Source organism: Protomyctophum parallelum (assembly GCF_964188405.1).
Source record: "Protomyctophum parallelum genome assembly, chromosome: 20".
NCBI lineage: Eukaryota > Metazoa > Chordata > Actinopteri > Myctophiformes > Myctophidae > Protomyctophum > Protomyctophum parallelum.
The window spans coordinates 44,950,847-44,965,302 of record NC_139718.1 but is presented as its reverse complement, the minus strand read 5'-3'; the positions used below and the strand labels follow the sequence as shown (position 1 = coordinate 44,965,302).

Sequence of the window (14,456 nt, the reverse complement as noted above, 5' to 3'; positions counted from 1 at the left end):
AAGTCCAGTTTGGCCATCTTAGGTGCTAAATAAATAGGGTCAATGCTATAGCGAGCTAAAATGAAGCCATCCTTGCTCTAGAAAGCGCCAATGTTCCAATCGGGATCAACATTGGCCTCCGAACATTGCACGTTGTATCCAAACCATGTAGAGCTCATTAGATTTTGAGTTATTCAGCTTTTTAGTCAGCCTGTATACTATATATATATATATGAAAAAAGAAGAAATCAGCGATCGGGTTTGATATCAATAATAATGCTTAACCCATTCTGACCTGAGATCAGATTCATACGAGTTTTCCACTGGACACACACTGGTCTGATTAACCCATTCTGACCTGAGATCAGATTCTAAAAATGTCAGTCGTTCTCCGATTTTTCAAAAATAGCAGACCTACAAGCTCGTATCGCGCCACTCGGTGGCGCGATATGAGCTTGTAGATCTGCTATTTTTCAATAGCTAAAGCATAACATGATGCCAACACCAAAATGGGTGCCCGGTCAGAATGGGTTAATTGGAGTAACGTTCCGTCATGAGCAGTTCATTTGTTAATACGCTTTAAGTCCAAACGGGGTTTCCATCGGACAGAGTGGGATAGGTGACATATTTTGATGACGTCATCACACTGGCATGGCAAAGGATTCTGGGAAACTGAGGCCGAATGCATTACAATGGCGGCGGCGGTGCCGCGCAGCGCGTGCATTCCTTCTCCGCTCGGTTGTTGTGATCTTTGGAATATTTTTCAACTCCAACGACAAGCGACGACGCCGTTTTAACCCATCTTGGGCTCCCTTTTGGTGTTTTAAACACTATGTTATAATTTAGCTATTGAAAAATAGCAGATCTACAAGCTCGTAGCGTGCCACTCGAGCTTGTAGGTCTGCTATTTTTTTTTTTATCGTGAAAAATGTGGCACAGGCCCAGGCCGTAGCGTAACGGTCTGGGCACCGGACTGGTGATCCAGTCGCGGTGTGCCGCGGGTTCGACTCCCGGACCCGACACGGCCTTTACCGCATGTCATCCCCCCATCTCTCTCCCGTTTCCTGTCAGCCTACTATCTGTCCCTTAAAAAATCAATAAAAGGCGTAAGCCGCAAAAAATATATATCTTAAAAAAAAAAAAAATGTGGCACAAATCTTTCAATGTATATTCTTTCAGAGCCAACGTTTTGGGTTCTCGGTGGGTTGCAAACAAGGACCAATATGAAAAAATTCAACTGTACTAGTCAGTATAGGGGATAGAATAACATCCGGAAAGGGAGAGAACAAAGCAGGCAGGAGAGGTAGTGGAACAACCCTGAACGTAACATTTACACCTCATCAGATATATCACAAAACACGCTGGAAAATAACACTGCACGGGCACGCACGGGCACGCACACACACACACACACACACCTGGGCGTGGTCTTCCTCCGGTCCTCTGTGGGGGTCCGTGGGGTCAATCATCTGGTAGTTGACCACCTGGTACAACACCTGGAGCAGAGAAACAGCAGAGTATACATTTAACCCTCAAAGACCATCAGACCATCAACCAAGAACCCAGAGAATCAGACCATCAACCAAGAACCCCGAGTATCAGACCATCAACCAAGAACCTCGAGTATCAGACCATCAACCAAGAACCACGAGTATCAGACCATCAACCAAGAAACTCGAGTATCAGACCATCAACCAAGAACCCAGAGTATCAGACCATCAACCAAGAACCACGAGTATCAGACCATCAACCAAGAACCTCGAGTATCAGACCATCAACCAAGAACCCCGAGTATCAGACCATCAACCAAGAACCCTGAGTATCAGTGGCTCTGATCTGGGAGTCCTTGACACGAAAACGTTTGGGAACCCCTGAAGTAGAGTGTACAGTAGAGGGACCCCCACACGGTAACTGTCATTTCTTAACCGTTTCGGACGCGGGGCGGCTCGGCGGAATCGGGCCGGCACCCTGGTTAGAGTTCTCATCGGGCCCGAAATTTGAAGCCCGGCCCGGCCCTAACTGGGTCAGCCCGAAGCCTGGCCCGGCCCTAAAAAATACCATAATGTTAGGCCCGAAGCCCTATAAAGCCCGATAAAGAAAAAAAAAGAACGCCACTTTAACACTTACAGCACGTAGGACGCCTGAGAACGTCATAGGATAGAGTAGAGTAGAGTTCTAAGGACGTCTGAGGACGTCCTAGCGACATCCCAGCGATGCGGGGCGAGATATTAATATTCAGAATTTTTCCTATTTATTTTTTTGGCATTTCGCTTTTCGCTTGCCGTATGCTAACGCTCAGTGCAACTATTAGCTTATCATTGACTCCCATGTTAGCGAGGCGGAAAGAATGACTCGTAGCTCCTAATCCAGGGCGCTCTCCGTGGTGATGAATAGAGCGATATGCTGGCGCTTATTTTCTGCTCCTCATCCGTCTCTCCCGCAAAATATGAACGCTTTTTGGAGCGTAAAACAATATATTAAGATGATCGGGGATGTTGAGGTCACTTTGTAAAGTCAACTTTTTTAGGAAAGTGTTTCCGGTTCATGGCTTTCAAAGTAAAAGCGATCAGACACCTCCGGTATTCTATAGCCTATATTTTGAAGGCAGTCGGCGTACTCAATGTGTTAATGCATGGCCAGCGCAGCAGCACGCGCCGTCAGTGAACCACTGACGGCGCGTGCTGCTGCGCTGGCCATGCAATAAAGTGGCGTTCTTTTTTTTCTTTCAGTGTGTGTCTGTGTGAGAGTGAGAACGGAGTTCAATGGACTTATCGCCGAAATAAAGGATTTATGTAGCTCACGTTAGACTGTTAATGAACCATTTCCATATAATTCGAATGGATTCCATTTCCAGTGGTGGTGACTGGTGAGTAGCTCCCCGTTTCCTGAAGTGAAGCTATGTCCAAGACCCCAAGTATCGTCCCCGTTCGGTGTCCAAAAGAACAAACATAGCCTACAAAGTTTACACCGCTCATGGCGTGTCTCGACAGCTTAGAGATCTGTTATTTTAAATCGGGCACATATAACGAGGAGCGCCGCTGCCGCACTGAGGGACGGCGGTTATAATACTAATCATTTTGTAAATCAAATAGCCTGTAGCCTGCAGTGGACTGTAACATTGCGTGGTCAGATCATACACTACAGAATTATATGGATGGTTGGTGTGGTGACTATATGACGTTGATTAGGCCTAATGATTAGGTTATTCAACGCAGCCAGCTGGGTTTAACGAGATGGCTCAGTGCCTCAGTCCAACTGTTTTTGTCATGTTGCAGTCTATCGTGTGATAATTCGATTGATTTATAAAACATTTAGTATTATGAACTGAAGCTAATTTGGTGCGCCACAAAACAGAGGCCAGCCAGCGGTATAAACATTAAACAACCACCCCACCGTTCACTTCTCTCTGCCTGCACAGTCAGTAATCCATTCCAAGCCCCCCGCCTCCACTCCTCCGTCTTCCTCCTGTCACAAGTGAATCGCCGATAGCGCAGCCCTCTTCATAATAAATACATACGTGTAGGCTATATAGCCTACACATTACACAAATAACAGAATTGCTATTTTTATTATAATAAATATAATATAATTTTTGAAAAAAGAAGAAAAATTAAAAATCACGGAAAATCACAGAGCCCGAGGCCCGGCCCTGGCCCGACTAATTAGCATATTTTTTGGGCCCGGCCCGGCCCTAAAATGTTGGGCCGGGCCGGGCCGGGTCAGGTTCGGGCAGAAAATGAGAACTCTAACCCTGGTAGCGTTCCTGTGGGTCTGGACCTTCCGCGTGACCGGTCCCGATCTTCCGTGATCGGATCGCCCCTAATTTTAACCCTCAAACCACCATAAGAACCAATGGTGGGCAAGGTACTATAGCAGCGAGGTGAGAGGTGGACGGACGTACAGACAGACAGACAGACCGTACAGACGTACAGACGTATAGACAGACCTGTGTCTGGAGGTCGCTGGAGGCCCCCAGGAGCCCGTGGATGCTGTCGGGGGGGCAGTGGGTCAGGGCGAAGGCCAGCAGCTGTTGGCGAGCGGCCAGGTCAGCGTAACCCTCACACTGTCCCAGAAGACTGCAGACCTCCCAGCCCGGGGAGTAACCTGGGGAGAACACGGACCAAACTACCATCAGCACTGTCCCAGAAGACTGCAGACCTCCCAGCCCTGTGAGCAGCGCGGCGCGTTGTGAGCTTGTAGAGCGGCTATTTTCAGCAAGTGTAAAATCAGCCATTACGACGGCATCAACTCGACTAAATCAACTGTAGATTCGGTCGACTAAAATCTTATGACATTTAGACGACTAAAACTAGACCAACACTGAGACATTCCATGGGTGACTAAAATGTCAAAGACTAAATGAAAACCTTTCCACAAACTAAAATCTAAATTTGCTGCCAAAAACAACACTGCAGTCAGTTTCCATTCTCGAAGTGGCCCCAAAGTCATTGGATTTTTATAGCGATCGAACTGCGTGCGTGTGTGTGTGTGTGTGCGCGTACCTGCGTGCATGAGGTCCTGACAGTGGATGTAAGACGCCTTGAAGTCCAGACACTGCAGAGCCTGCTCTGCCAGCAGGGTCAACACCTGACCTTTACGCTTCACCTCCTCATCTCCTGGAGAGAGAGAGAGAGAGAGAGAGAGTTAAATGTAGGCCTATTATGTGAACACTACTGTCCCATTGTGCAAGCAAATTAAATGGAATAACATTCGATTGTATATAGGCCTATATAATATAGGCCTACAAGGAGGTTAAATTTGGAGGCTATTGTGCAGTCAAAGTTACCAATACATGCTAGTTAATTCAGCATTCTTTTATTGATCGGTCAGAACGGCATGGTAGGTCCGAGGCCTACCGTGCATGCGTGTGTGCGTGAGTGCGTGTGTGGCAGAGCAGGCTCTTTGATGTGAGTCAGAGATCAATGAACACACAGGAGAAGACAACGAGATCAAAACAAATACAGTATGAAGCCCTGAACCCCAACCTACTGGGCATACTGTGTGTGTGTGTGTGTGTGTGTGTGTGTGTGTGTGTGTGTGTGTGTGTGTGTGTGTGTGTGTGTGTGTGTGTGCTCGCGCGAGTGTGTGTGCGCGAGCTCGTGTACCTGCCACTCGGAGCAGTGCAGCCAGGTTGAGCAGCGTAGCGGACTGTCTGTAGGCCGTAGGACACTGAGAGATGCACTGCTCTACCACCGACACACGGTTCGACCGCAGGCGCACTGCATGGGAGAGAGACACAGACAGACAGACAGACAGACAGACAGACAGACAGACAGACAGACAGACAGACAGACAGACATGAAGAGAGCAAGCGTTGCATTTAAAAGCACTTCATTGAAACAAATATGTGATAATTTTAGAGAACTTAATGTATGTAAAATAAAACAACACCATTAGAATACCAGTGGGCAGCACAGCTCAACATGCTCTCTCTTAAGAAATAAATAAGTGGATTTCATCCACCCAAAACAAATACTATCGTTTAGATAAATCTGACGCAAACCAAGTATTTTTCAGAGGAAAAAACAAATTACGGTTCCATTTGTTTCATTTTACGCTCTCAAGAGTTACATTATTGTTAATCATCAGAATTACTTCCATTACAAGAAGTCTACATAATTGGCTAAACATAAATGATAAATTTGTTATTTTTTATCAACATTTGACTGTTCTCTCTCCTAAATGGTACCACATCAATACAGCATGGAATTGATTTGCATCTGAGAGGCTATATCATGGTGGTCCGTGGCTCAAATGCAGAATAAATAATGGTCCTCGACATGAAGAGGATTGAAAACCACTGATTTACAGCAATGGCGTTTACGGGAAGAAAATCAGATATGGCATGTCTGTCTTTCTTTTCTTGTTCTTTCTTTTTGTTTTGGTACCTTGCAGTGGCAGGATGCTGACACTGAAGTCCTCCAGCAGACAGAGGGCGCTGATGAGATCCAGTTCCTCCTGGATGGCTGGAGGACGATCTGTGATGAGCTGGAGACACGCCCTGATGCGCGCGCGCGCGCACACACACACACACACACACACACACACACACACACACACACACACACAGTAGTGACTCAAAATGCAATTAAGTTGTAAGTTACACAATGCTTACCCCATTTAGATCTTAGGCCGATTAAAACAAAAAGTCTTCTAAATCTTAAAAGCAACCCTGGCTAATGAGAAAAATATGCATTAAAACATTATACTTGCCCTCTAAAATAAAAATGCCTCAAATATTTATTTATTTCATAAATAAAAAATCAATAGGGACTGCTCCTGTCGTGAGTCAATGATGTCATAGGTCCATATGGTATGGAATGTATGGAATGCATGCGTACATTGTTTTTGTTTTGTTTCAAAGATTTGCACACATTTTCACGATTTTTTCCAAAATAGAACATCGACAGCAGCACTTGCCACACTATGAGCTTGTAGATCTGCTATTGTTCAACAGCTAAAGTTAAAAAGAAAAAGGTTTAAAATGACAAACAAAAAAAGCGATGGTGACACACGTGCGTTCCAGGACTCAATTCAGGATTCAATCAAGCATTCTCACCTGGCCAGATCCATGCATGGGTCCTTCAGTGCGGTGGAGGAGTTGAAGTATTCTCTGGCCGCCGCCAGCACCAGCTCTACGCTCCTGTCGTAGGACACTCTGAGAGACAGAGCTTTGCCCCGGAATGACACGCTGACCGGCACATCCTGGCTGACCTGGGAACAGTGATGGACACTTCATAACATGTTACAGTACGTCGTATTAGCTGACCTGGGATCAGTGATGGACACTTTATAACATGTTACAGTATGTCCTATTAGCTGACCTGGGATCAGTGATGGACACTTTATAACATGTTACAATTATGTCCTATTAGCTGACCTGGGATCAGTGAGGGACACTTTATAACATGTTACAGTACGTCCAGACTGACCTGGGATCAGTGATGGACACTTTATAACATGTTACAATATGTACTATTAGCTGACCTGGGATGGCCACAACAAAGCATGTCACTAGCACGTCCTATAAGCTGACCTGGGAACAGTGATGGACACATCACAAACAAGGCCTGTAATTATCACACAATAAAATGTCAAAATGTATTTTGTATTCTTTCTGTATATCAGCAAAATGTAGATTCTTATGAAACACATGAAACAGCTAACCGGTTAATCGAACAAAAGGGTTATCAAAATGTATCAATCAATGAATGACTTGATAATTCCCATCCCTAGTGACATGTCACTAACATGTTACAGTACAGAAAAGAAAATACAACATCAACAATGCAAGTTGTTGCAATGCATGCCAGAGCAATGCCCTAACTTACCGTAACCGTGTCAATCAATCAATCAATAAATCAACATGTTATATATGTTGTTCAAATACGTGTTATGGGGAATTCTTCAAAATAAAGGCGCTAGAGTGCCAGCAGGAATGGCAGATTTTACTCGGAAAAGCCCCTCCCTTCCGTTACCCCCCCAAAACCGGGAGGCATAATCTTCCGTTCTTGCCTCACGCTGGTCACGCTAAAGTCTTTCTAGAAGCGTTAATATTCCAAACGAGAAACGTCAGAAGTCAAAACCATGGAGAGCGCCCTAGATTTAGAGTTACGAGGCGTTCATTTGGAGCCGTAAACAAGGGAGTGAACGGCAGTATGCATGCACGAAACACCAAGGAGTACGCTGCAGAAGGAGAGGCCGACATATTTTTATCAATAAAAAGAAGACCTTCGCTAGGACACGTGTACACGTCCTTAGCACTCCGTGGTTCATCAGCATAATTAGTGTTAAATAGCTCTCTCTCTCTCTCTCTCTCTCTCTGGGACGGTCAGAGGCCGACGTACCTTTGAGCAGTGCATGAGCTGACCTGCCAGACGGATGTTTTCCACACGGCTGGAGCACAGCAGTGACTCCACAAACACCTGGAGCAACAGAGAGGAGAGTGTTAAACACACAGCAGTGACTGCACAGACACCTGGAGCAACAGAGGAGAGTTTAATAAACACAGAGCATTGACTCCACAAACACCTGGAGCAACAGAGAGGATAGTTTTAACCCATTTAAGCCTGACGTCAAAAAAAAAAGAAAAAAAGTTCGCTCTGAATTTATATTCAAAGATTTGTGCCGCATTTTTATGATTGAAAAAAGAAAAATAGCAGACCTACAATCTCGTAGCGCGCCAGCTTCAATAGACCCAGTATGGGAATAGCGTTGTTTCGGAATGGAGGGGTGTACCCTTGGTCCCCAGCTTAACAATTTTATTGCCATCTACGTTACGATTTTATTTTCCACCCCTAATCAGATTGATGTGAGCTCTACTGTTAGACTTACGTGCTTGTGGAGTCAATGCTGTGAACCCATTCTGGACGGGAACCCCTTTTTGTGTTTTAACCCATTCTGGGCGGGAACCCCTTTTGGTGTTAGCATTGTGTTATGCTTTAGCTATTGAAAAATAGCAGATCTACAAGCTCATAGCGCGCCACCGAGTGGCGCGCTACGAGCTTGCAGGTCTGCTATTTTTGAAAAATCGAAGAGCGACTGACATAGAAACATGGATTTTTCAGAAAACGGTCAGGATCCAGAAGACATTTTTAGAATCTGATCTCAGGTCAGAATGGGTTAACTAAGCATTATTTATGTTATACTTTAGGGGAGGACCTGGAACTCCCTCAGGGACCACTGGCTGACCTCAATCGCTGCTTTATCCCATTCTTAACGGGAACACCTTTTTGGTGTTTTAAGCATTATGTTATGCTTTAGCTATTGAAAGATAGCAGATCTACAAGCTCGTACGAGCTTGAAGGTCTGCAATTTTGGAAAAATCGTGAAAATGTGGTGCAAATCTTTATATATACATGTTCTTAACGTTTTTAACTCATATCTTTGCTTTTGGGGGGGTCCCTGGAACTACGTATTTTCAGATGGGGGTTGGCGGCCAAATACCGATCATTCTGGGGGTCCTTGACATGAAATATTGAGCACCACTGATATAGAAACATGAGGTATTTGAGAAAACTGTTAGGATTTAGAAGACTGTTTTAAATGTGGACGTCAGGCCTAAATGGGTTAAACGGATGGATGTAAAACAGTGAGAGAGAGAGAGAGAGTGTGTGTGTACGTGTTGCGTTGCAGCGCCACCTGGTGGCAGGTCTCCGGCTGCAGGCAGGTGTAGACATTCTGCTGCATGTCCAACAGGTCCTGGAGAAGAGCTCTCCACACCGACTCACTGACGGGGGGATTTCTGGACACACACACACACACACACACACACACACACACACACACACACACACAGAAAATGTCAGATTAAAATGTCAGGGAGGAACTAGCGGAGGAGAGATCACTTTATGTTTATGTATGTGGTTGCGCTCGGGTGTTGCGCTCTGAAAATAGCCGATCTACAAGCTAAAAATGTGATGTGTGTGTGTGTGTGTGTGTGTGTGTGTGCATGTGTGTGTGTGTGTGCACATACTTGCGTCCAGTGTGGCGACACAGCTTGACCATCAGATGGTGAGCCTCCTCTTCACTGCTCTGACTGTTCCTCACGTAGGAGATGGCTTTCTGAAGACCATGCTTCTCTAGGACCTCTACCACACTGCAGCCAGCACACACGCACATGCACACACACACACACACACACACACACACACACACACACACACACACACACACACACACACACACACACACACGATATCGTCAGTCATCACTTTAGAGTATCACTTTATTATGAATTAACATTTGAAATGTTGAAGTAACTGTAGCTGTCCATGGTTCTATAGTAACTGTAGCTGTCCATGGTCCTGAAATAACTGTAGCTGTCCATGGTCCTGAAATAACTGTAGCTGTCCATGGTCCTGAATTAACTGTAGCTGTCCATGGTCCTGAAATAACTATAGCTGTCCATGGTCCTGAAATAACTGTAGCTGTCCATGGTCCTGAATTAACTGTAGCTGTCCATGGTCCTGAAATAACTGTAGCTGTCCATGGTCCTGAATTAACTGTAGCTGTCCATGGTCCTGAAATAACTATAGCTGTCCATGGTCCTGAAATAACTGTAGCTGTCCATGGTCCTGAAATAACTGTAGCTGTGCATGGTCCTGAAATAACTGTAGCTGTCCATGGTCCTGAAATAACTGTAGCTGTCCATGGTTCTATAGTAACTGTAGCTGTCCATGGTTCTGAAATAACTGTAGCTGTCCATGGTCCTGAATTAACGGTAGCTGTCCATGGTTCTATAGTAACTGTAGCTGTCCATGGTTCTATAGTAACTGTAGCTGTCCATGGTCCTGAAATAACTGTAGCTGTCCATGGTCCTGAATTAACTGTAGCTGTCCATGGTTCTATAGTAACTGTAGCTGTCCATGGTCCTGAAATAACTGTAGCTGTCCATGGTCCTGAAATAACTGTAGCTGTCCATGGTTCTGTAGTAACTGTAGCTGTCCATGGTTCTGAAGTAACTGAAGCTGTCCATGGTCCTGAAATAACTGTAGCTGTCCATGGTCCTGAATTAACGGTAGCTGTCCATGGTTCTATAGTAACTGTAGCTGTCCATGGTTCTATAGTAACTGTAGCTGTCCATGGTTCTATAGTAACTGTAGCTATCCATGGTTCTGAAGTAACTGTAGCTGTCCATGGTTCTATCTAGAGTAACTGTAGCTGTTCATGGCTCTGTAGTAACTGTAGCTGTCCATGGTTCTAAATTATCTAAACTAATCTGTCTAGTGAATGTGTGTGTGCGTTACCTGAGATGTTTCTCCAGTTTGTCCACCTGGTCATGTAGCGTTGAGGTGATGTCTGTCTCTGGTCTGTAAGATGGCGCGCGCACGCGCACGCGCATGCGCACACGCACACGCACACGCACACGCACACGCACACGCACACGCACACGCACACGCACACGCACACGCACACGCACACGCACACACACACACACACACACACACACACACACACACGTCTATTATCTCTGAATATACGTTGCTGTCCATGGTTTTGATCAGAACGGCAATGTCCTGTCCTCATTTCTGACTTAATCAAGCATCTCGTTTGGAATATAAACTCTTCTAAAGAGAGATCAGACTTGACAGCGCAAGGTAGTAATGGAAGATAATACCTCCCGGTTTTGCGGGGAAAAGGAAGGCGGGGCTTTTTCCAGAGTAAAATCTGCCTATCTGCTTAGCACTCTAGTGCCTTTATTCTGAAAAACTCTGACAGCATCATACTGTAGTACAATAAACGTAAGTGTTGAGTTCTTGATTCAACCGATTCTGATTCCATTAGATCAGTGTATCTTCTAATAACACATGTTAGAAGCAACAAAAAAATGTAAATACTTTTACAAAAAAAGACAATATTTGTTTAAACTGAAGGGCACATGAGAGCGCTCATATGCATGCATCAGTGATGCGCACATGCAAATGACGCCTGTGTGTGTGTGTGTGTGTGTGTGTGTGTGTGTGTGTGTGTGTGTGTGTGTGTGTGTGCCTGTGTGCACAGGAGGGTGGCAGCATGGAGGTGAAGCACCGGAGAACACCGATGTTGTTTTTGTGAAATATTAACAACATCCCGCACCCTTTGTTAACTACCATTGTTAATGTTACTAGGTGCATATTTGAGATGCATTTGCAATAGCTGTGTGTGCGTGCGTGCGTGAGCCTGCATGTGTGTGTGCGTGCCTGCGTGCATGCCTGCGTGCACGAGGGCCTGTGAAAGCAGTGTGTTCTTTCTTCTCAGTTATGATTTGAACGTAACAGATTCTGCCGTTCCACTCCAACTCTGAAAACTTTGTAAAATGTTGTTGGCCTAAACTCACACGATGTGAGTGGGATGGGAGTGGCTCCACGTCAGCCACTCCCACTCTCCATTCCCTCTCTCAGTCATTGTCACACCTGTTTCCACCCCCTCTTCAGCCCAACAGTGCCATGCCCATTCCACACCTGAGAACACTTCTGCAATCACCCTGCTCCCTTTAAGACTGGACTCATTCCACTAACACACCGTCAGAACATACTCTGTTGTCCCTGAGCTCTTGTTGTTCCTAGCGTTGCACTCCGAAAGGTTTGAGTTTTGGACTTGCTACGTGGTGCCTTTTGAAAGGTTTGCATTTTGGACTTTCTGTTGAAGGCTTTATGCTTTTGAAGAGTTTTGCATTTTGGGCGTTTTTTTCTGAATGCAGCTATGACACACGAGACATACTCTTCCTTCCAAATGGTTGGCCTAAACTCACACGTCCCAAATGTAGAGTGGATTTATGCAGCTTACAAGGCTAAGCCACCTACTACACATGCTCAAAATTATGATGATGGCACCTTCAGAGAAATGGCCAGGGCATCGCTCCTACTGGACCTGCACAGGAGGAAGGTCCCCCTGGCTGGCACAGACCAGAATACCTTTCTGTGCTTTAGGATAAAAGACTCTGGAAAACTGGACTCACAAAGCCAAGGGCTTTGGGGTCTGGTCTGATTGGCCAGATCTCAATGACCTGTGCCATGGGACAGGAGTCCAGCTAAAATGGGCAAAGAACAATGAAAATGTGCTCATCTCTGACGGATTAATTACAGACTCCAGCGTGGTAGTGAAGGCTACCCTCACCCACCAGGGCGCGGACTCTAGACTACAGGTAGAAACGGCTAGAAGAGTCCTGCTTAGTACGAAACAGACTGAAGCCAAAGAACATTGGCGTGGCCTTCGACTGCAGGGAAAGTTGGCCTGTTTGATTCGGCTGATCACTCCGTGTCACATTCGATGTACAAAAAAGCTGCTATTGGGGAGGATGTTTTAAAATTCACCATCAAAGCTAGACTGCCAGTATTACCAACCAAGTACAATCAGTCAATCCGGTACCCTGGCCTCCACACTCCACTTTGTATAAACATCACGATTCTGAACAACAGCTAGAATCCATCACACACATAACACATGGATGTAGTGCATCCATGTGACATGGCAATAAAGTATTGAAACTTGAACAAACCTCGGGTATCGATTCGTCATACTGTTAAGCCCATCACACACCGGGTGCGCAGCGACGCGGCAGCGCATGGAAAATAGAACAGTGGCGTATCGGAGCGTCAGGCGAGGCGTGAATGCGCGTCGGACGCCGCCGGTGTGCGATAGGTTCATTGAAAATAACGGAGGCGGCTGTTTTGATGTGCGGCGTTCGCAGCCGGTGTGTGTAGACCTTTATTTGGAAGCCTGGGCCATGTACATGAACTGACTAAGAGTGGCCTAATAATAGGTGGCATGACAAAGAACGAAGCCAAACAACTTGACAAATACTGCTCCGTTTCGGCTGTTCTAGGCAGTTTGTCTGTGTGGAGGAGAAGGGGCCATGTGTATCCTTAAAGGGTAAGACCACTTTTTTGGAGGTTTGGGTTGTTTTCTTACCTTATTATGGTCAAACTAGTCCAGTCCAGGAGTTATTTCGCTCCATTGTGCAGTTTTATAGAAAATAACTGGCCCAATGAGCCCATTGACTTACATTGTAGCGGGGAAACAGCTCTCAAAGTCACTCTTTTAGCACATGAACGAACGCAACAAAAGCTGATTCTGACAGTTTATGACATCACGAAAACTCATGCGGTTTTATTTTTAATAAAAAATGTCAACGTTGTCTTGTTTTGACTAATTTGTGTAGAAAGAAGATCTGGTAGGTATGCTTACGCCAACCGAATCACTTCTGTTTTCACGTGACGCGGTACTACCATCCGATTGGTCCAACTCTAACTGCAACAACCTGGAACAGCACACTTCATCCTCCGTTCTAAAAGTATCGTAAGCCTACAAACTTATGACTGCTTGCCGTGGGTGTCTGTGTCGGGTACTGCTCGACTGCAGATGGATTGGGTGCTCTCAACACAGGCAGCCAGCGTGCTTCCTTGTTTACAAATGAAACCGGAAACGGAAGACCGCATTGCAGCTTCAGTGTCTCTCCAAACAAAATAGTACCTTTATAAATATACGTTAAAACACGAAAATAAAACCGCATGAGTTTTCCTGATGTCATAAACTGTCAGAATCAGCTTTTGTTGCGTTCGTTCATGTGCTAAAAGAGTGACTTTGAGAGCATTTTCCCCGCTACAATGTAAGTCAATGGGCTCATTGGGCTGGTATTTTTATAAAGTTATTTTCTATAAAACTGCACAATGGAGCGAAATAACTCCTGGACTGGACTAGTTTGACCATAATAAGGTAGGAAAACAACCCAAACCTCTAAAAAAGTGGCCTTACCCTTTAAGTGCATTTTTTTTATTGCCATCTACGCTTATAAACGTAGCTAGGCTAATGGGACCTACAGTATCTATGCCAGCTACGCTTATAAGCGTAGACAACCGTTTAATCCATATATGAACGCTTCGTCCGTTTGTTTACCTTGTAGAATTGCTCCGGCTAGTATAGCAAAGTATAGCAATTTTTTAATCCAGCTCTGTTGAGCCTCCATTATAACCCGATTTTCAAAGCACCATATCTCC

The 14,456-nt window shown here is 45.3% G+C and overlaps 1 protein-coding gene across 2 annotated transcripts in view; it reads right to left on the bottom strand.

The window, feature by feature from the left end:
• The window catches only part of nbas (NBAS subunit of NRZ tethering complex), a 108,409-nt gene that overhangs the window by 46,353 nt on the left and 47,600 nt on the right, over positions 1–14,456 (bottom strand). For both annotated transcript variants that reach the window (XM_083791852.1, XM_083791853.1), the window contains 10 exons: positions 10,728–10,790; positions 9,455–9,577; positions 9,121–9,223; positions 7,827–7,904; positions 6,539–6,693; positions 5,868–5,980; positions 5,085–5,198; positions 4,482–4,595; positions 3,926–4,083; positions 1,398–1,475 (listed from right to left, as the gene is read on the bottom strand). In XM_083791852.1, the coding sequence (XP_083647978.1) occupies positions 1,398–1,475; positions 3,926–4,083; positions 4,482–4,595; positions 5,085–5,198; positions 5,868–5,980; positions 6,539–6,693; positions 7,827–7,904; positions 9,121–9,223; positions 9,455–9,577; positions 10,728–10,790 (1,099 nt within the window). The remainder of the gene's footprint in view (positions 1–1,397; positions 1,476–3,925; positions 4,084–4,481; positions 4,596–5,084; positions 5,199–5,867; positions 5,981–6,538; positions 6,694–7,826; positions 7,905–9,120; positions 9,224–9,454; positions 9,578–10,727; positions 10,791–14,456) is intronic.